Source organism: Ceratosolen solmsi, unplaced genomic scaffold (assembly GCF_000503995.2).
Source record: "Ceratosolen solmsi marchali unplaced genomic scaffold, CerSol_1.0 scaffold6, whole genome shotgun sequence".
NCBI lineage: Eukaryota > Metazoa > Arthropoda > Insecta > Hymenoptera > Agaonidae > Ceratosolen > Ceratosolen solmsi.
In genome coordinates this window covers 4,848,279-4,871,674 of record NW_011948414.1, presented here as the reverse complement: position 1 = coordinate 4,871,674, position 23,396 = coordinate 4,848,279, and the positions used below count along the sequence as shown (strand labels likewise).

General features: G+C 26.5%; 3 protein-coding genes across 4 annotated transcripts in view; 2 read left to right on the top strand and 1 right to left on the bottom strand.

The window, feature by feature from the left end:
* Nucleotides 1-4,093, top strand: part of LOC105367875 (probable uridine nucleosidase 2) — a 5,435-nt gene extending 1,342 nt beyond the window's left edge. Inside the window, exons 2-5 of the mRNA XM_011506710.1 lie at nt 1,835-2,039; nt 2,505-2,676; nt 3,453-3,715; nt 3,782-4,093. Coding sequence (XP_011505012.1) covers nt 1,835-2,039; nt 2,505-2,676; nt 3,453-3,715; nt 3,782-4,093 — 952 coding nt within the window. The remainder of the gene's footprint in view (nt 1-1,834; nt 2,040-2,504; nt 2,677-3,452; nt 3,716-3,781) is intronic.
* Nucleotides 4,094-6,820: 2,727 nt separating this feature from the next.
* Ythdf (YTH domain-containing family protein) lies at nt 6,821-13,196 on the top strand. 2 transcript variants are annotated; one of them, XM_011506709.1, is made up of 5 exons: nt 6,821-8,009; nt 9,351-9,856; nt 10,103-10,708; nt 10,965-11,858; nt 12,334-13,196. In XM_011506709.1, exons 1-5 carry the CDS (start codon nt 7,865-7,867, stop codon nt 12,376-12,378), a joined length of 2,196 nt encoding a protein of 731 aa, XP_011505011.1. In that variant the 5' UTR covers nt 6,821-7,864; the 3' UTR covers nt 12,379-13,196. The 2 variants fall into 2 exon arrangements, with proteins under 2 accessions (XP_011505011.1, XP_011505010.1); XM_011506708.1 differs by having other exon boundaries at nt 6,823-8,009; nt 10,941-11,858.
* Nucleotides 13,197-17,387: 4,191 nt separating this feature from the next.
* The window catches only part of LOC105367873 (EF-hand domain-containing protein 1), a 9,419-nt gene continuing 3,410 nt past the window's right edge, over nt 17,388-23,396 (bottom strand). The window contains exons 3-5 of the mRNA XM_011506707.1: nt 21,610-21,944; nt 18,813-19,285; nt 17,388-18,160 (exon numbers count right to left, since the gene is read on the bottom strand). Of these exons, the coding sequence (XP_011505009.1) occupies nt 17,501-18,160; nt 18,813-19,285; nt 21,610-21,944 (1,468 nt within the window). The 3' untranslated portion in view covers nt 17,388-17,500. The remainder of the gene's footprint in view (nt 18,161-18,812; nt 19,286-21,609; nt 21,945-23,396) is intronic.

The following is a 23,396-nucleotide window of genomic DNA, read 5'->3' as shown; positions in this document are numbered from 1 at the left end:
GTACCTCAATGTCGAAATAATATCTACTTTCATTCTAAATTGTAATTATAATGCTTCCCTTTATACTTGATAGTTATTAAAAAAAATAATAATAATAATTGTAATTTTTAAAAAAAAAATTTCATCTCCCTGTTGTAATTTTCATTTTCTTACAAATTATCTGAACCTAAAAGATTAGCTAATAAATATCTAAGCAATTATGAAAATCTTTTTATTTTGAAAATAGATATATCACATTTCGAATCTTATCAAATTTCTTAGTAATGCAGAGTTTCCGCTGCTTACCGCTTTACATGTCAGATAAAATTGGAATCTGCAGTGAAAGATATGGAAGTTAAACAGGTTATAAGCTTCCCCTTCTAGCATGTCTAATTGCTTCTACCTAAAAATTGATAAACCATTTGGCTTAGCGCCGCACCTACATATACTAAATATCCCATTGAAAAATAGTATGAAACTTTCCTCTCCCAGTCACTATTTTCTCACCCAATGAAATTTGCCGTATTTCCGTTTTATACTATTAATTGTGCTGATTAAATAATCAACATCTACCTTTCACATATAAATCAATTATATAATAATCTTTTGTAATGTTATTTTAAATTTTTATAATGATAATTATACCTAATGAATTACAGTATAGTGTATAGTGTTGTATAGAGTTGTATAGTGATTTTTTTGTCACAAAAATATCGCTATTATACTGATCGTAAATTTGTAATGACTTGAAACTTTAATGATAACGCACACGAGTTTGATAAATATAATAAATGCGCGAGAAATAAAACAAATATTTATATGATTAATTAAATTTTATATTATATTTTATATATATATATATATATATATATTTTTTTTTTTTTTATTATATCTCTTTTTATTTATGTAAACACTATGCATTTATCATCATTAAAAGTAATTTAGGCAATTTAAGCGGTAAAATTTATTCACCATTTATTTATACGTTTGATATTTTATTTTGAGCCGTTAATCGCAAACCGTCCAAAACAATATTCAAATAATTGTAAAGTAAAGGTAGATAAGAATTACAATAAAATTTCTGTATTTCAAACATTTGAAATTAAATTAGATTAATTAGATTACATTGTATCCAGTGGGTCATCAGGAAATCCTCTAACATCAACACTTAAGAACAAGCAAAGTAATCGCTTATCAATAATATCAAGGAACTACAAGAGAATGTAATAATTTAAAATTAAAAGCAATTATTACCATAAAGCTATAGAGATAATATAAACTTGATAATTTTCAATATTAATAATAAAAAAATTCTAGATAAACCTTGATGAGATTCAATTTTTAACCCTGTAATTAAATTTTTAATGTCTTTACAAATTGCAATCTTGATACACAATTCCTGAATATATAATTAATTAAAACATGTATCTACATGATGTTGATAACTCAGTTTCATGTATAAATAATTCAATATATAAAAAAAAAGAACATATACATTATGATACGTACATACATTATCCAAACTGTACTATCAAATGTTTCATTAAAACTAGAATCCATACAGATCCATCAAGATGGGTACAAACTTACCTAGAACCAACATCGGGATACCACTTTTTTTTATCAATTTATTTCAATTTATTGGTTTTAAATCTGAATAGCTAACTTATTGCTATTATTTAAAAATATATTTGATTATCCGATCTCCAATTAAAATTCATTTTCTGCTTAAAAACAAAGTAGTTTTATCAATTTTTCAATAATTTTATTTAACATTGCCTTTTAATACGTTATAATTAATATAATCGATTCAATAACCGATTAAAAATTTTAATATACTTTATTCTTATTGCAGTAAAGAATCATGTACGAGTGACAATAATTCGATGAAACTTATAATAGATACGGACGCTGGTGGTGACGATGCTGTTGCTATATTTTTACTATTAGCCAATAAAAATATCCAAATTATAGCCATAACTTGTGTTTATGGCAATACGGAAGAAAAAAATGTAGAAAATAATGTTCTAAAAATTCTGACCATTGCTAATCGCACTGACGTAAGTTGAATTACTATGTTCTTTCATTAATAATAATAATCTTAATTATTCATCGGAATTATAACATGTTTAATTAATAATTCCTAAGTAATATAAGCCAGTATTGCTATTAAGTTGGTATTCTACGTATTACGTAACCAACATTTAATATATAAATCTCTAAGCTTTTTTTTATTAAAAATTTTCATTTTATTTTCTTTGTCAGATAAAGTTGAAATATCTTTTTGAAATATAATTTTGTCGGATTTAATTAAATAATAAATTATATTTCATAATAGACTGAAAAATAAAAAAATCCAAATATTATAGATAAATCTGGAATACAAAATTAAAAATGATTTTTTATAAATAGAATTCCATTAGTAATATGAGTTATAAATAAATCCCGAAATGTTATTTTACATAACTATTAGTTGTTTACTTTTATGATAATAATTTTTATTTAATATTTTAATTTAATTTTAGATTCCTGTTTATGGAGGATCGGCCAAGCCTTTGCTTAAAAATTATTCACGAGACAACTTTTTTGGTAACGATGGCTTTGGTGATTTTCAATTTGATAAAAACATAACTGCCACTATTGATAGATCTAAACATGCCTCCATTGCAATAATCGAATTATCCAAAGCATATTCGGGTAAATACATTAATTTGTTTGCTAAAATTTCAATTTATTATTATTTTTAATCTAAGTTGCAATCACGATCAATTTCAATTTAAATTGCAACGATAGTACTTTAAAAACTGTCGAAATACATATTAAATTCTTTTACATAATATGAAAAATACTATAGAATTTGGTGTATACACGGGAGGGTATGGCATACACGACGAGGAAGAGTATGCAATCAAATTACTATACGTACGTGAAAATTGTATAAATAAAAAATTATAAAAGTTTAATAATATAAAAGATATATTCCTTACTTTTTTTTTTTTATTTTTAAGGTAAAGTAAATAAATTTCAGCTTTATTGATAAGCTCGATAAGTCAATACGATCTTCTTAATAAAGTAATATTTCACATTGTGAACAATACAATATTTCTCATTGTAATTTTCTATGAAATAATATTCCTTATAATAATAATACTTCAAATAATTTATTCAATAAATAACGTTTATTAATATATGGTTAATCTTGCAAATTATTTGACAAAATTTTACAGTACAAGTACTGTTATGTATTTCAAAAGTTTTTAGTATGCTGTAATGTCATAATTTGACCTTGTCAAATTATAATTAAATCTCAAATTATCGAAAAGATTTCGTACCAGAATAATCATACATTATTATTATAAACACAATTTAATTATTTAAAAAAAAAAAAATTGTAATAACTTAGATTTTGTAATTTTCTACAGTTTTTTTTATCGTCTTCTTAAAATAATTTGTGTAGATATTTTATTTTGCAGATGACATAAATATCTTAACGCTAGGAGCTTTAACAAATATAGCATTGGCAGCGTCTTTGGATTCCAATTTTACTCAACGAATCAACAAATTCTACGTTATGGGATCAATAATAGACGAATCAATGCAAAGTAAAATAAATCCAAACATAGAATTTAATTTCGGATTAGATCCTGATAGCAATGCAATATTTTTCAATTCAACGGTAAATCGAAAAATTCTTATACTACCTTGGGATGTCGTATTAAAGGAAGCAATTGCAAAGGTATTCATCTTACATTTGTATTTGTTTTAACATTATAGTGTTATCGATTCATTTTTAATTTTTAAGAAATGGCGAACAGATATTTTGGGAAATGTCAATTCACAAGTCATACAATATTTAAATAAAATTGAAGCTGTAGCTTTAAAAAAAACAAAAGCCTGGTTTACTTCTGATACAATTATAGCATCAATATTACTTTGGCCAGATCTTGTAACGACGTTTTTAGAAGCAAAGTTGTCTGCAGTGAATTGCGGACCCTTTAAAGGTTCGGTACTTGTTGAATCAATCAACGTGGAAAGTAGACAGAAAAATGTTGAAATCGTACGAAATTTTAAAACTACAATTTTCAAAAAAAAACTTTTACAATGTTTGTCTTAATTATTAATAATATCGTAATGTAATGCGTTTATCTATTACATTTATTCGTAATTCATTATGTACAATATTTAAATAATAAGTATTTATGATTATGAATTTATATTTATAATAACGTGCGTTTTTAATTTACCCAGTTATTAAAAATAACAAATCTTAATACAAAATAATTTGTTTCTAATATTGTAAATGATATATTTTAATAAATTTTATATGTGATACAATAATGTATTTATATAATTATGGTTAAATTTTTCCCTTACTTATTTATATTTATTTGTATAATTTAAGATTAATTTAAAAAAAAAAAAAAATCCTGCAAAGATTGGTTATATATTGTGTGCACTTAATTATACACGCTACCTTAACGAAGAAAATCTGTTAAATCATAATAAAATAGGTAAAAAATTATTATACATCTTTGATATTGTGCTTTTTAAATTAAGAATATTTATATATTTAATCAAAATACTTGTAATTATTAATATTTTTATTATTTTTCAACAACAACAAAAATATATATACATATACATATACATATACATATATACCATTATGCATTGACTAATTACATTAAAAGTAAATTAAAAATTATATTATTAACGTAAAATACTATTTCAAAATAATAAGGTTCATTAAGATATATAATGAAATACATTAAAAAATCTAATATTCAACATTATATATATTTTTTTTTTAATGACAATTAAAAATGATTAAAAACACGGTGTTTTTGTGTATAAAATATTTTTTCAACAATTTATATGCTCCACATCTGATAATAACTAATTATTCTGAAAATCAGGTCACAAATTTAAAGCATTTCATACAATTTTTCATTATAATCTACAGCTACGTATGTGTATAACATTCTTGTTTACTATTTATTGTATATTATTCGATGTACTAATTATTTTAATAACTTTTTTAATAATGCATATTCTTAACTTATTTCAATTTATCGCAATACGAATTCTATGAAAAATAAAAGAATAAGAAATAATGTTTATATATTATCTTTATTGCATTCATTTTCTTTTTGTAACCATTTTAACTGTCATTTAACTTTTCGTTTATTCTTCGTGTACCTGCTCCTAGAAAGTGTCAATACTAATATTTTCTGCTGTTTTGGCATAACTCATCAAATTTGATACTTTAAGAGCTAGGAAGATTAAATACTTTAAAGTCAGCAATTGCTTTATCAATATACTTGTATAAGGTACTAACTTGCATTTCGAAGATGTTAAATGTACCTTTTATAATTTTCATTTTTCAATAACTTTCTTAAACAATATAAAAATATATATTTGATAATAGTCTCAACATTAATGTGATAAGGGAAAGGAATATCCATGGATAAAAGTATTTAACGAACTAATACATTTCTTATATTTGAATTAATTAATTACTATTCATTATAATTCATTATAATGCGGTTTTATATGAATTATAAATTTATATGTTTGAAAACAAAGGAAATAAAGGAAAAAATAATTATTAAAGTTTGCGACTGTTGACATAGGAATTTGGAATTATTAATCGCAAATATTAATATTATTTTATAAGTACACGATTTTTGTAAAATAAAAGACCTTTTGTCATTTTTTAAAATCATATTTTTAATAAATTAATTTTAGTTTTTAACAATAAATTGATTAAAAAACTTAGCATATACTTTAATCTTTAAAACGAACATTAATAAATTATTCTATTACATTTAGCTGGAATTTCGTAGAATTTGATAACTATAAATTATGAATTGAATTTTTATTTGTGTCTTTATGTACAAGATTCCTATAGTTTACTTTAATAACACAATATTATGCTTCCATATGATTTATATTATAATTATCTTCAATTTGAATAATATAATTTTAAAGATATAGTGAAAAAATAAAAGTATTTTAAATAATTCTTTGTATTCTTTATAAAAGATTTTTATAAATGGCCAATATTCTATATATGATAATGATTTACTATTCTTATATGCAAGAACTTGTATTTGAAAAAATAATATAGAACTTAGGAATTGAAACATTTAAATACTGTAAAAACATTGATATATCAAATATATATATATATATGTTAGAATTAATGGAATGAAAATCTTGGAAATTAAAATTAAAATACTTGTTTCGGTATATAAATGAAAGAGAAATATCTTCTACAAAACGTGAAATATGTGCATTGCATGTATTATTAATTAAAATTCATAGATTGATGTTGCACTTTTATTATATTAATATTAATATTAGTTAATATTTCTGTGTTAAAATGTTGCTCATATTTATAGTGAAATAAATAAATCAATTAAATGAAGCCCGTATCATTGATTAAGGCTGCTTAATATTTAAACATATATAAAGAGGCGCGAACGAGTGAGCGCCATCTTATGGTAACGTCACTGCCAATTTTTCAATCTATGCAGTCACACATGTGCATACTCATCTACTCGTGAGTGCTCACCCATGCAAAACAAGCAATGCCACCCACACACCCACACCCACACACGCATATACGCATATGCGCGTATATATATATATATATATATATATATATATATATATATGTATGTATGTATGTATGTATGTATATATATATGCGTGTGTGCGCATATGTACATATGCACACGTGAGTGAATGCATGCGCCGATGTAAGTGCGTGACATACGCATGCATGCATGTATATGCATATGCATATGCATCTAGAACGAGTGAGTATGCATTCCAAACTATAGGATAATCTAAGGTATTATCTTACACATGCGTATATAATCGAATAAACTTTACCAATTAGCCAATACATTTATTTTTCTCAAGCAAGCACTATAGGCACGCAACGAGCAAAGAAAATCAGTAAGCTAATTAAATTTATAGGTGCTCTCGATAAACTGTTGATCGGCCGCCACTGTAGAATCTACCGCAGACACATGTTATATCTATCAGTCTTATATAGGTAGTAGGTACTTTCATAGTTGAAAGTATAGTGGTGAAGAGGAGGTAAAGAGTGGTAAGGAGAAGAAAATATAGTGTGAAGAAAGAAGGAACGGAGCCATAGTTCGAAAAAGGAATCGTCCCCCGAAGTGATAAAGGGCATATCAGCCCATTCGCGCACAGAATTCGCGCCGTCGAGGACAAAGACAAAGCTACATATATATACTTTTAAAGATCCAAATCTATCGACAAGAGGCAAGAAAGCTGCGTGCCGACACTGCACTCGTCTGCATGTGTGTGCCCGTACGCACGTAAGTGTATGTGCAACCGTTGTCCTATCTCGTATATGCCAATTATATTGCATCGCTCTTTCTCCGTTTCGTTCACACGGAGGTATATATTGCGAGACGCGCGAAAATTGTGTGGGTATGCGTGCACGAATGTGTTGACATTACGTAGCAGAGAAATAAAAAAGAGAATACGACCCGCGCGGCGCGTGGGCGCTTCTAACGAGGAAGAAAAAAGGATATCACAAGACGGGAAGAAAAAGCAGAGCCGAATAAGGACTTGATTGGTTTGGATCTTCCTGTTCGTAAGTGTCGTGTAGCGCGCGCGCGCGCGCGTGTGTGAGCACGTACGTATGTGGGTTTTAGAGAGGTTATGTCAGCTGGAACACCTGGACGACCAGCTCGTCGCCGACAGTATTCTTGTCTCTCCTAATTTCTTATAACTACAGACTTGATACTTTTACCTGACCTTCCATACGCCGGCTGTTGCTTTTCGCTCATTAGATTGTGCTCACACAGACTATATATTTGCGTTGGTGTACGCGCGCTGGTGTATGTGCATGTATCTTTACTTTTCTATCACCGCATATACTAAATCATTACGGATTTTTGGACGAAAAATCGATCACCCGCTGAGGACTTTGTATGCTTTTCCATGCTACGGAATGCAGCGGATGAAGGGGCAATCGAACAGTCAAGGTGAGCAACCAAAACTCGGTATTTTTTTTCTTCTTTTAATGACACTGGCACCTTGATCTTATGCAAGGAAAATGCAATACATTGATCTTGATCCAAGATCATTGGATTTATTGAATTTTTAACATTTAATGAAATGAGAATATGAATATGATCGAATGCCATTTAATAGGATGAATATTGATACTCAAATATATTAATTTGTATAAAAATTCAAGGACAATTTTTTCTGTTTTCTTTTAACTGGATTAAATAAATTTGACTTTGACTATTTCTAACTCAAGGATGATAATCAAACAAATCTTATGTACAATCTCATAAACTACCTTTCAATATATGTATTTCATAGTTGGACATAGATATAAACATTTAAATAGTTACTATAATAAAATTAAATGAACAAACATCGAAGAATAGGATAATATTCTTAAATTCAATAAATAAAAAATATTTGTCCAATAACAACTAACTTCTGCTTTAAGAAAAATAACATATAAATAATGATATAGTTAAGCTTTTCTAATATTTTTATACAAAATTATTATATATTTAATATTATCATTTAATCTACATTTGTATATATCATAAGTAATTTATAGATTGAAGAAAATTTGTATTTACCTTGATATTCGAGATTTATTGGGATTTATTTTATATATACGGTTGGCAAAAAAATTAATAAATTGCATATAAAAAATATTGTTTGTATAAACAACTAATATATGAATATTTTATTATTAACATAGTTAATTTTTTTTATATTTATATTTGTAATTGAAAATATATAATATATATATATATATATATATATATGTCTATATGTATATATATATATACACACACACACACATTTATATGTTCATTGTTTTTATTATCTATAGAATTTAATAAAATAAAAAAAGTCAAATAAAATAATTCTTGTATTAAAAGCTGACCTAAATTTTAAAAATGTGTTTAAATTTTCTTTATTACAGAAACATATCATATGTGTAATATCTAAAATCTCAGATCGTTATTTTTATAATTTTTACTAAAGTCATTGCTTATAATATATTATATTTAATTAACTTATGTTTAAGTAATTAAGTTATGATTTTGTATTTACGTTTAATCTAATTTTTGTGTATACTTTTATAATAAATTTTTAAAATCATTTATTAAATTTCCAATTTTTATATATAAGGTTGATAATACTTATTACATTACTTAATATAGAAATATAATTCATAACTTGAATAAAGACTCTCTATATTTATAATACATATTTATAAAATTTTTTAAACTATTTATAATTATTAACTAAAAATTTTCAATTACAATTCATTGTTTTTTGCGCATGCGTAGTGAGCAATGGTCCAAAGGAACATCCACAACAACCTGGCGAGCATTCGACCGGAGAGGACATTGGCTTTGAATCCTGGCGTGGTGGCAATAGCACTCAACACCACTCTAGCTATCCAATTGGTAGTGGTGGCAATGACCACTACAGTCCATATTATGCTGGTACATCTTTTCAGTATCAAACTTTTGGAGCTGGTGATGGTACTTGGTCGAACGGTACCGATCCCGTAACCTTTTTACCTGGCTATGGTGGACAAATAAGCCATGATGCTTATGGTATGGAAGGTGTCTTTTCCACCAATGCAGGAGGTAGTTTTGGTAACTTTGGTCAGCCTACTTTTCCCAATTATTTTCATGGTAATGGTGACTTTAGTGCGTGGGGTACACCTAGAAAGGCACGTTATGAAGACTATTATCAACATCGCAGTGGAGATAATTATGGGGGTTCCAGCATTGGTGATGGAAAATCAATAGACCAAGGGGTCCAGGGATTATCGATTGGCAGCAAGGTACATGTAAATATATATATAACAGCAAGTAAATATATACATTCAGTAGTAATTGATAGAATAGAAGTATTTAAATTTTCAACATACAAGCAACTATTTTAATAAGTCATAATAATTTCTTTTATCCTTAATTTTCATGAAAGTTAATTTATCATATTTACAAAAGTAATTTATATACATGTAGTATGAATCTTCAAATTATTTTGACTTTTTTTTTTTGCAATAAATAACCGATTGACATTATAGGTACAAAGACAGGATCAACAACAACCACAGCAACAGCAACAACAAATTCCAACAGTCTCCACTGTGCCACCAAAATTGGAACCCAAAGAACCTCGTAAAATAACGTGGGCAAGTGTGGCAAGTCAACCAGCAAAGCCAGTACCCCCTATTTCTTCTACTCAGGGTACAAAGAAAAAGACTGGTATCGCTCCACCTCCCATCATTCCTGGTAAACACAACATGGATATTGGTACTTGGGGCGAGGGTAAAGCATCGGTGCCTCCTCCTAAAGCTCCACCTCCACCCTCGCCACCTGCAGTCCAGGCACCAATGCCATCTCCGCAACCAATTCCCACGGGAGCAGTTGCCATGCAAAGACATCATCATCATCAGCAACAACACCAACAACACCAACAACAGCAGCATCAGCAACAACAGCATCAACATCAACATCAACAGCAGCAGCAGCAGCAACAGCAACAAAGAGGACTGGCACCAGGACCATCAGTGTCAACATGTTGGAATAGACAGCCACAGAGTCCACCTTCGCCATCGGCGCAATTACAAGCCATGCATCATCAATCGGTGCACCAGCAGTTTTCACCTTCCCAGCCATCCAATCAAAATGTAAGATTTTAATCTGTTCAGTATTATTCATTATTTATTATTTTATTAAATCATTTTATTAAAATTAAATTACTTTATTAAATTTCTTAAAGATTAGAAAGTACAAGTTAAAAAGTGAAGATTAAAAAACAAATTAAAACTAATACAACTTTCTGAACTTTGAATTTAAAACTATTTTAAAGATTTATAAATTATTGTTTATATAATTTTAATCGACTATTTACAAAACCAGCATCATTTACAAAATCAACAACAGCATCCAGTACAGCAGCATCAACATCCTGCTCCACCTTTACATCAACAACAGCAACATCATCAGCAGCAACAGCAACAACAGCAGCAACAGCAGCAACAACAACAACAACAACAACAACAACAACAACAACAACAACAACAACAACAACAACAACAACTAAGTACTCAGAATCTATCACACCCTGTGTTGGATGAATTGAAAGTGAAGAACAACTACAATCCAGTGGATTTTGATCAAACAGCACAGGGTGCTCGATTTTTTGTAATTAAATCCTATTCAGAGGATGATATACACAGATCAATAAAGTACGAAATCTGGTGTAGTACGGAATATGGAAATAAGCGATTAGATCTGGCTTATCATGAGGCATCCCGTGAAACTGCGCCTCTTTACCTCTTTTTCTCTGTAAATGGTTCCGGCCATTTTTGCGGTATGGCGCAAATGGTATCATCGGTAGACTATAACAGCAACAGTTCGGTATGGTCGCAAGACAAATGGAAAGGTCAATTTCGGGTGCGCTGGATTTATGTAAAGGACGTACCTAATGGCGAATTGCGGCATATTAAATTAGAAAATAATGACAATAAATCGGTGACGAATTCTCGCGACGCTCAAGAAGTACCACACGCTAAAGGTGTACGGGTCTTACGAATTTTGCATAGCTATCGGCATTCAACAAGTATTTTCGATGATTTCGGGCATTATGAGAGACGTCAGGCAGAAGAAAATCAACGCAAAGTTCCCACTCCGAGTGCAATACAGCATCATCCACCGTCTAATCACAGGGCTGGCGGAAGCGGCGGAGGTGGAAGGGGACCTCATCCGAATGATATACCCCCAAGGGACCATCATCATGGACCGCCGTCCCATCATCATTTACATCATCAACGTAGAGTGAGTTGCGATATCATTTTGCCGAGTATATTTAAAGCTTATTACCAATGTAGTAAAAAATTATATTAAAACTGACTGCTTTATTCTTTTTATTTCTATTTATGCAATACTGTATTATTATATAATTAATATGTAATATATATATGTATATGTATTGGCTTAAAAGGAATTGCAATTTTTTCAATGCTCTTATTAAATTTATTGTTAAATAATTAACTTTTTAATTTGTACAATTATATTTAAGCGGGCTTTTCTGCGCCTAAATACTCGTATCAATAACATTGAAATTCATAGAATTAAATTCTGAAAAGGAAGGAAAAATAATTTGCTGCTCAATAATAATTTACAGACTAACATCAGCAATTAAAGTAGCTAAATCAATGGTAGTCAGTACGTACAGTAAGCTTAGATGCTTAGAGTGCCATTTATTTATTAAAGTATATTTGATTGTCTGTTTGTATTTATTGCTTTCAAGGACCGAGATTATCGTGGAAGAGGTAGAGGAGGTTCACATCAGTAGCAGCGACTGGTCAAGAGCTTCGTTACTACCCACGCTAGTTTTGAACTAAGGGAAATGAATCATACTGCTTTTTCAGTTTCTCCGAGTAGTGAGCTACTCCATCTAACCGCCGCAATCATAAAAAAATCAGTCCTCTGTACATCGATAATGTCGATGATGACGATGATAATAATTAGCATCACGCTGAGCCTTGCAAGTAATCCTGTATTTCATTTAAACGTAATCGCTATGTGGATCAGAAGCAGCAACATGAGCCAGAGAATACCATTGAAAAATGAAAGAATTAAATAGTGCGGTGGTGTTGTCGATGTGTGCGTTGACTCTTATTGCTAAACGGTGTTTATTAAAATGATACAAAAATATTTGAACTAATTATAAATGAAAGAACGAAAAATAAAACAAATGCAAAAATGAATACATTTTGTATGAATGAATAAACAAGGTAAAAAAAAAGCGTAGCAAATAGGAAACAGGACACCGACTGATTGATGATATGAAATACATTGAGAGAACTACGAATGAGCGAACTGTAATACTACGACACGATGTGGACACTAACTCTTGTATAATGCTTAATGAACGTACTTTTGTTGAAAATGTTTGAAGAAATTCTATATATAAGCGTACCGAGCGATTAGTAAAAGAGTGTCGATTGACATTAATATTAATATAATTAGAAACTTCTGTGGACACAAGATTTGAAATAAAGAAAATCAATAAGGAAATATACACACGCGTGCGCGCGCATATGTAATGATGCAGGAGAATGAATTAGAATGCAAGTATAGGTATAATGAGCATACCTAAAAAAAAAAAAATAATTATTGAACTGCAAATAACGATACAACACAAAGCATACATACTATTACAAAAAAGAATGATTTATAAAAAAAAAAATAAATAAATAAAAAAAAAAATAAAAAAGAAGACACTGCGCAGCAAAGAAAATAATGGGAGTTGCATTGACTATATTATTATCGATGCGATTATGAATAATTATAATTTTAACATTTTGTGAAAAAAAACTTCACGACTTATGGTTTTTATTGTTGATGTCTGTTATTATTTTTTCTCAAACTATGTAGAAAGATCTTGAAAAAAGAATTGTAACTTCATAAGCAAGTTCACCTCATTAAAAGAGAATGACAGAATGAAAGGAAGGAAGAAAAATTTTCAACAATGAACAATATCTTTTTTATAAAAATTTGTAGGCCTTTGTCTCTGTCTCTTCCTTGTGCTCTATGTGACTTGATTATATTGTCACATAATAATTTTAATAATTTTCTTAATTTTCAATTACAGCCAAAACATAAAAATTTAATAATCTTGTTTCTTGATTACCGATTAATATGTTACAATAGAAAATAAAACAAAATACTTAAGGTAATGAAAAAAAAAAAAAAAAATGATATAAATGTTCCAGCAAGAAAATCATTTATCACTTTTCCAAAAATAATACGCTAAATATTATTCTTTCTTTTTTTTTCTTTTTTTTTTATTTTTTTTTTTTTTTATTTTACGTCCTTACCGTACAATATTTAGAGTAGAAAATTTTGAGAATGAACAATGAATGTTAATTTTATTCATTAGTTATAGCGATTTTTGGCATGCAAAAGATTTATTGTTGATTGTAAAAACTACGAAGTAAACTGAAAATAGAAAATGACTAACTCTGAAGGCAAACAATGGTATCAAGTCCTGCTTTGCCGTTTCTGAAATGCGTGAAATAAAGGGAAAATTCTAACGTTGGTGGGTTTATCTTATGTAGTTAACACGCATCAATTTCATAAAATTAATTTTACTTTTCATTTTTTTTTAATTTCTTACCTAATCCATCTAGATTTTATAACTACGTAAAGTGCTTAATTATATCTATTTTCAATTACCATTTATAAACAAATTCTTATTATACAATTTTTATATTAAACATTTGACTCGTTAATACAAAAAGTTAATAAATATTACATTATTTTTAATATTTACATAGCAAAATAATATAATTTTTTTAATTAATTTTTTGTACTAAATATTTATTGAGTTTTAACTCAAACTTAACTGATCGTAATTAAAAAATCTAGAATACACTTTACAAAACTTTTATATATTTTATGTATCTGTAAAAATACACGTTAAATATGTTTTTATTAAGGAATATTGAATAACACATTATTTAGACAATTTTAAACAATAAATAATGTTAAATTAAAATAATGATTATATAAAATAGCTAGAAACTTAGTATTTTTTCATAGATGTCATTGACAAATAAGAATTTTACAAAGAGTTAAATAACTTTTTATATTAAAAATTAGTTTGCTTGTTTTTTTTATATATACATCAAACACAATTTTAAGGTTTATATCTTAAATATTTAATTGTATTGTTTTTAATATTATTATTAAAGTTCTAGAATTTAGAAATATATCAGTATTATTAAAATGTAATTTCTTTGAATTTTTTTTTCAAATTTACTCGATCAAATATTCACTCATGCTAATATGATTATTACTTTATAATTATTAATAAATTTTTCAAAAAGTATCAAAGAACTGCAGAAAATCACATACCAATAAAAAATAAATATTATTAAATAATGGTAATTGAGAATTCAATATATACTTAATGAAATTTAATAATGATGCAAATTTTAATTTAATAAATTATTATAATAAGCTCTTAGATCATATTAAAATTAACAAAAATTATCAACAATACTATTTTCACAGAAATAAATGTTACTTCTAGTCTTCAATCATAAATTAATAACATTTTAGTATTTTATGGGTATTAATTACAATTTTTTTATATAAAAAAATTGGATTCAAAATCACGCAATATTAGGAAAAATATAAATTTCATACGTAAGAAGTATTTTTGTCAATCTGCAATATTTTAATTTAATTTTTTTATTTCAAAAATATTCAAGTACAAAATAAGATATTACTGACATTACAATATTACAAATTTAAATAGAAATTATCCTTAAATAATGAAATTGTCTTATAAAAAGTACACGTTTATTAATACTAACCGAAATACTGTATATAATATAATAAAAGGAAAATGTGCAAGTATAATAGTGTATTAGAAGGTTATATTAATAATTTATAATAATTAAGAAAAGTGAATATTCTAATATATCTATTTGAAATGACACTTTTCCCCTATGTTTACTTTGAAAAAGTATAAAAAAGTTTTGTAGCATTGATATTTGTACATGTCTATTATCGTACTTACCGTTGTTTTTTTTTTGTTTTTTTTTTGTTTTATTATTATTTTAATGTTTACTGATAATAAAAAATTACTATAAATTTTTTTTCAACTTATTGTCAAGAACAAAAACTAAACTCTATATTTGTTCTTCAAAAAAAAAATCTTTAAACATCAAAACGTAAAATATTTTAATTTGATTTAAATGTAATTTGATACTATTAATTTATAATTGTTTTTTGTTTGTTTTTTTTTTAATCTGTATTTTAATCATAAAATATATAGTAAAAAAAATATATATAATTTTAAGTATTTATTGTATGAAATCACATTTAAAATTGAATATATAAAAATATTAAAATCATGATGCACGACGCAAAGTTCATTGATATAATATTTCATAATTTTGGATTAATAAATTTGAAATCTTTTAAATTATCTTTTACTTAGGAAAAAAAGCATAATATAAAATAATATTGACAACTCATCATTCCTGCAAGATACAAGAATGTACATAGTTATTTTAAAATTGAATTCAGCGTTATTTGATTTAATTAATAGATGCATAAAGCTTTAAACTTCAAACAAAGCACAGATTAAAAATGAATTATATAATAATTATTATAAATATGATTTTTCATCTAATATAAATAGAATGCGATAGCATTAAATATGACATAAATTGCAAAAAACGTAATTAAAAGGCAACTCAGTTCTAACGAAATTAAAACGGCACAAGAGAAAGTGGAATATCTCAAAACAAATTGAATCAAATTCATAGATCATGAATTATATAATGATTTTATTAATTTCATTGAGAGTATATATTCAAATAAAAAAAAAAGTAATATTTCATTAAATTTAAAACTAAAAATGAAAATATCGTTTACGGAACTCTATGTGTTATATTTCGGATGATTACTATTCAAAAGTAGAATAAAGTATATACTAACAAAAAATTGAATACAATGCCAATACAATGTTCTACTTAACTAATAATATAAAAAGAATATTTTCTAAAATTGTAATCTATAAAATATTAAAATACATCAATTTGTTTTAAATACAAGTTTTATTGCACTATCTCTAAAACAATAAAAAAAAAACACTAATTTCTATAACTATTGCACAAGTATTTCTGGTTGGATATTACTTATCAAAAAATATTATAATTATTTTTAATACAATATAAGATAATTTATGTTTTATAGTTTAATTTTTAATGTTATACTATGATATGAACAAATCCTATGAAAGTAGATTCAAATCTATCCACTACTAGTATTTCACCTTTATAAATTAACAAATTTATTCTACCACTATTTAATATATATAATTCTTTAAAATTTATTATAATTGCACATACATAATATATAATTCAAATTAAAAAATGCTGATTAAAAAAAGAAAGACCTCCTTGTATGGTATATATATATATATATATATATATATATATATATATATATATATTTCAAATTAATTTTTATTTAAAAAATGTTGGAAAAAAATCATATAGTAGCCACTATAAATAAAAATGGATTAAAAGAAAATTTTATTAAAGAAAGAAAGTAAACATCTTTTCAGAAATTAGATTTGACGTGTTATACAAATCACAATGACTTACTGTTTAGTCAAATTATATTGCAATTGAGGTATTTATTGAAGATTTTCATATAAGATTAAAATAAGATTTTCAAAAACACGCATATAAATTCACTTTATTATTATCAAAAGAAATAGTTAATTATTCAAATTACTATTTATACCGAATTATTGAAAAATCAATAATACCAGCCTAATAAGCCAAAATTAATTATGTAGGATAATATTTCACTGTTGTTAGGCATGATGATACACATTACTAAAGCGTTATCTTTCGGTCACTTGAATTAGAAGTATTTGTGAGAAGATTTTATTTCGTTTCATTCGTTTTATTCGATTCATTTGTTATTTTATCAGGTTCGGCTTCGTCACAATGTTTGGGTTCGTCGATTAAACCTTGTTGTTTCAAATACCCTTCGATACTCTGCCGGACGCTTTCATCAAATTTCTCCGGATTACTCAATACGTAATTGTACACGAAAAGCTCCGTACCCGTAATAATGAACCAGTGCCCAAGGATATTTATTTTATCACCAATGCGAAAATCATTGGGGGTATAATATTCCGTATTATCCGGCTTTGGGACACATATCCAATTTAAAAAGCACCCAGGAATCCGACCGGAATTACACTGATAACGCTCAATTATCCGAATCGAGCCATCAGCTAAACTGTACTCGAGAATGAATTCACGACCCTCGTCTTCTGGATGCACGACATCCATTGTCAATGTATAGCGCAGCTTTTTTGGGAAATGGTAGAGCTTGCGAATAACATTTTGATTATTATTGTCAGATTTTAAATCGATAGACTTTGGTGTTCTCTCTGGATATACATTCGAAACTTTGTCGGGTAAATTTATTCGCTCTGGCTGCTCGATTCTCAGCATATCCGAATAGTATTTGCGTGTGAAAAGATCACAATCATACAGTAAGAAACGTCGACCAAAGATGAAAATTGTCTCGCCAACCTATTGAATAATTGTCTAGTTAGAAAATTAAGATAAAAAACTAGCACGGAGTTTGACATTTTAATTTTAGAAAGAAATACATGTTTGACACAATTAATTTACTTTAAGAAATAACTTAATCGCAAATATTTTTTTTTTTTTTTTTTTTTGCGAATTATGTTTTCTAATTTATTATAATGGATTTTTACTTTTTCAAGACATTTAATTTAATAAGTGCACAAAACTGTCGAGGAAATTAATTTCTTATATAAAAATTTTTAATTTTATACTAATAAAATATAATACGGCATAATCATTATATTGTTATTTGATTTAGTTAATTGGATATATCTTTTTAGAATTTACTTTAATTTTCTAGAAATATATAAATTATCCTATTAAAATTGTTTAACATTTTCTTGCATTTGAACTCAAAGGATTCATGAATTTAACCATCAATTAAACAAATTCATTAACATTCAATTAATATACAATATCATAACTTTATACCACCAATGAAAGATAAAATGAAACTCAATATCGAGTAATTTATCATAAATACTATTTGAATTTTTATTATTCGATTTAGATAATTGAAGAAAAAAATGATGATTTTTCTAATTAATAATTTATATACTATAATGACCGTATTATATTTCCTGATAACGCGTACCTGTAGATCACTTGGCGCATAGTATTCACTAACATCCGCCTCCGTCTTCTCTGCGTAAATCCTTGGATATGTTGAAGGTAGATCTTTCCAATTCTTAGGGACTTTAGTTCTTTTCAGCAACATACTGCCACCTATTTTTTTTGACTCATTCGGATGTCTAAGTACGAATATTGCAATTGTATTATCCGACAAGTAATATTGTATTTTATATAAATCATTATTCCATATAGCCTCAAACGACAGAACCATACGATCATATTCGAGAAAACGGTAGCGCTGATCATCAACGAGTGCATTTGCTTTATCTTTCGTTGATGCATAGCGATATTCTAATGATTCTTTCCAAGTGCGATTATGTATATATGGATCTGGGGGCATGTTTTGACCCTCGGGAACGTCGATGCCTTGACGATTGAGGAAATTACGGCTGAACAGGTCGCAATTAATAATGTGATAAACTACGCCGTAAATGCCTACAACATAAAATTTGCCGATTTTATGCAAACAAAAATGCTTGTTTAAAAAACTAAATGTATTTATTAAATTTATTTCAAATTACGTTTTACTGTACTAAATACAAATTAATTTTGACACTTTACGAAATACAATACAGAATCTGCATATTTTGTTTGCTCAACGTTACTCTACGATCTTCTTAAATTTTCATGAAAATGTCAATGTGAAAGTGTCTGTATTTTAATTACTCGTTTGAATTTTTTCTTTGAAAAGTAAATGAATCTACGGTCATTTCCAAAAAGATTATTATAGAAAATTAAAGCCACTTAATTTTATAAATTCGATTTGATAATAATTATTCCAAATCAGTAAACAGCAATTATTGTTTAATATTCATTAGTACTTCAATTTTATACAACTATATTTAGTTGCATTGCTCGAATGAAAAGAATTTTCAATTTATTTAAATGAAAAATTTAATTATTAATTTTTAATATACAAGATTGCTAACTAAATTGAATGGTTAAATAACAAAATTATAACGTATCTTTCAAATTATGTTTTAATTAAATAATAATACATCAAAGCTACTATTTAAAGAATAATATCCCCTATATAACCAACAGTAATCGAAGTGTAAATATTATAAAACAATTTTTTGTAAATTTTTCACACTAATTTATAATAATATCAAGAATTAATTTTATTGTATTTATCTTACTGATGTCTATGCATCTTTTAATGTCAAATTTAACTTTATTCGCGAAAAAACAAACAATATAATAATTGAATTATCGAATTTATAGTATTCAAATTTAGTATTCAAGTTGCATTAAATGCACAGTTCACTTACTGATTACAAGAAAAATAATGGGTAATGTTTAAATTTCATAAGATTTATATCCACTAAATTTACTAATATTAAGAATAATTAATTTATAATATTTAAAATTTTTGATGGCTGCAATGAAATTTAAGTCCCTACAAAAATATTAATATATATCAAATTGCTATTTATTACAATTAATATTATTGTTGAATATTATAATTAATAATTGATTTTATTATTACTTTTTTACTGATATTGTTATAATCATTATTATTGCTGTTATTGTTGTTGTTACAAGTAGCAAATACATTGAATATTTTCTACTTTTCATACAAAATAATATAAGAAATTGATCTCTAAAGAGAGAACTTTGATAAAATTTGTGTCATAATAATAAAAAACATTATACTGATATATTTTTTTATGAAAAAATTCTTTTTCACTTGTTCCTTAATTAGAAATAAATTGAACATATAGTTTTAACGTAATAAATGCAATGCTTGTTTTCATAAATCAAAATAAAATGTAACATTTTGCACTTGTACATAATTGAATAAAGAAAATTCTCTAGAAAATTGAAAATTTTTCATTAAATTTCAGTTGAATTTTCAATAATTTAGAAATATTTCTAAATTAAGATATTACTGTTAGATAAGGACTAATTATGAACATCCTCAATTCTTAACCATAGAAAATTCAAGCGCTTAATTGAATCTCTCTTAATTATCTAATATAGGCATCGCAAAATAATATTTTTAAGTGTTAAATATTGTTAAATGAATGTTTCACTTATAATTAGCCTACACGCTTTATAAGAAATTAAATCTTATCTTGAATTACTAACCGTATTTACACAATTTTTATCAAGTTTTGAAGAAAATCTTACTAAATTTTGAAAAGCGATAAATAAACCAAAAATTAAATTTTTTGTTTAGAAAATAGCACTTTGCACAATCAGTTACGAATTCAATTATAAAATTGAAAGTTAGAAATATTTTTCATAGCATATTCACATATTTGTTTTTTTATAAATTTTGTTTAAAAAAACGCTAATAAATTAATAATTGATACTTTTGAAAGACGTAATGATTATTTGATAGTATAGACTTTCATGTATTTATTTGTGAAATTAATGAGAATTTTGAAAAATATACATTTTCAAATTTTCAATATTCGCTTGAACTCTGATCTTGCAAGCTTTAGATTTTTACTTATTATCATCTAATTCAGATTTAAATCTAATTCAGAATTAAAGCTATCGTTCTATAATTGTAATATACAAATATAAAATATATTTAGATGCCTGAATAAATGCACAAGTATTATTAGTCAGCAATTAACAATCAATATCAAAATATCTATTTTATGAATAATATTAGGTAGAATTATTAATAAATATTACGATTTGTTTATGATTCGTTTATGTAACTTAAGTTTTAACTAAATATTTGAATTAATACATAAATATTGATAAGCTTTAATGAAATAATAATAATATTTCTGTACAATTACCGATGTCCAAACCAATGTTCAGATCCTTCCAATGATAATACGTGAGCGGCTTCTTCGACTTGAGTATTTTACCCCGGCTGACTAATTTTCCCTGCTTGAAGCCGACATTTTTCACTGGTGGTTCTATAACTGCCATCGTATCATCTTCAAGATAAAAGAAAATGTTGACACGTCGTACACGGTAACACTCGTTGTCAGAGCCGAAGGTGCTTTGCTTAAAGTATGCCTCAAATTTGAGACATTGTTGAGCAAAGATTACATGTTTCGGAAGGAAGATTTGCCACTCTTCCTTGTTGATGTCCTTCCGATGACCATACGTAAATTTTGGATCGTATCTTAGATTAATATTACTTATATTAATTCGTTGAATTTTTCTCACTGTTTATTGATGTCGCAGAGAAATAACGATGATAAAATTCAAGAATCATATGTACAAAGTAAATCCATTCAAAAGCAAATTATGAGCTCTGCCTTAAACAACAAGCTATTTTACAATTCGATTATCAAGACTTTAGCAATAACGTACAAAGTATGAGGTAAAATGGTTTTTTTATTAAAATCTATTGCTTAAGTTTCATAATTTCGAGTAGAAATAACACTATCGGAAGTGCAGATCGATGATAAGTAAAAGAAGGAACAAATTGACGCACGAATTGTGGAATCCTCGTTTGCATGGAAAAAGGAAAGATAGAGATTAGGTAAATTGATTTCCCTTTGCTTAAGATACAAAGCATTTTGTCAGCAGCAAACAGAAAGAAGAAAATACGTACGTGTTTATCAACAAAAAAAAAAAAAAAAAAAACAACAACAAAAAAACAAAATGAGAGAATGAAAGGCCAACGAATAAAAACGATAAAAAGCTACAAAATGAAATAAATAGATAAAAAGAAACAAAGAAAAATGAATGAGTTGAAAAAGAGAGAAAATGAGAGTAATAAGGTAAGCAAGTGGCAATTGTTTTTCGTAAATTCGACTTATTTATTAATAAGTTATGTACGTACTATTGTGTATTCAGCGAATGGTATTCATTGTGTATATTACAAATGTAAAAATATATATGATTTATTTCGATATTAATATGTTATGTATTTTCTAAATTCGTTAATTCGCATTAAATTCCTTTAATATTATATATAATATCCGCTGCCATTACGCTGAATTTACGTCACTATTAGTGCATCAAAATTGCTTTCAACAGAGATTTGAAAGCTGCCGGAACTTAAATGCGCGACAGGAAGTCGTAACAGGGCGTGGCAAATAACTTACCTATCAAGTAATTTCTCCCATTAAAATATATATGTAACATCGAATCACAAACATCGAATAACTCATAAATTAAGTAGCAAGGAGGACAATACTAAAGTAAATAAATTATATAAATCATTCTCAATATAACTTTAAGATAATTATTAAAAAAAAAAAAAATTAAAAATACATAAAACAATATCTAATTACAATATTTAAATTTTTTTTCCCATTAATTTCAATAAAAAATTTACACTTAACGAGTTCTGAAAAATATTTCTGCATATATATTAAAAAGAAAGAATAAAAATATCAAGTTCTTAATGCATAATTAATACAACAAACTATCATAAACTTAAAAATATTAGCTGTCTCTGATTTTTCTAAAAAGCAATCGTACTTTTAAAGTAAAATAATTATTTTTATAAAATACTTAATAAATAATGAAAATTTAAAATTTATCAAAATAATACAATACTAAATATAAAACTTAGATCTAGTATTTCTAACAAAAATAATTAAACTTCATTCACAAATTCTCA

Bases quoted from the DNA above. Each gene is read 5' to 3' on its own strand.
- Ythdf (XM_011506708.1), top strand. From the start codon at position 7,865: ATGTGCATGTATCTTTACTTTTCTATCACCGCATATACTAAATCATTA. The intron at 10,709-10,940 runs GTAAGATTTTAA...TTACAAAACCAG, and splicing joins CCCAGCCATCCAATCAAAAT to CATCATTTACAAAATCAACA. The intron at 11,859-12,333 runs GTGAGTTGCGAT...ATTGCTTTCAAG, and splicing joins ATTTACATCATCAACGTAGA to GACCGAGATTATCGTGGAAG.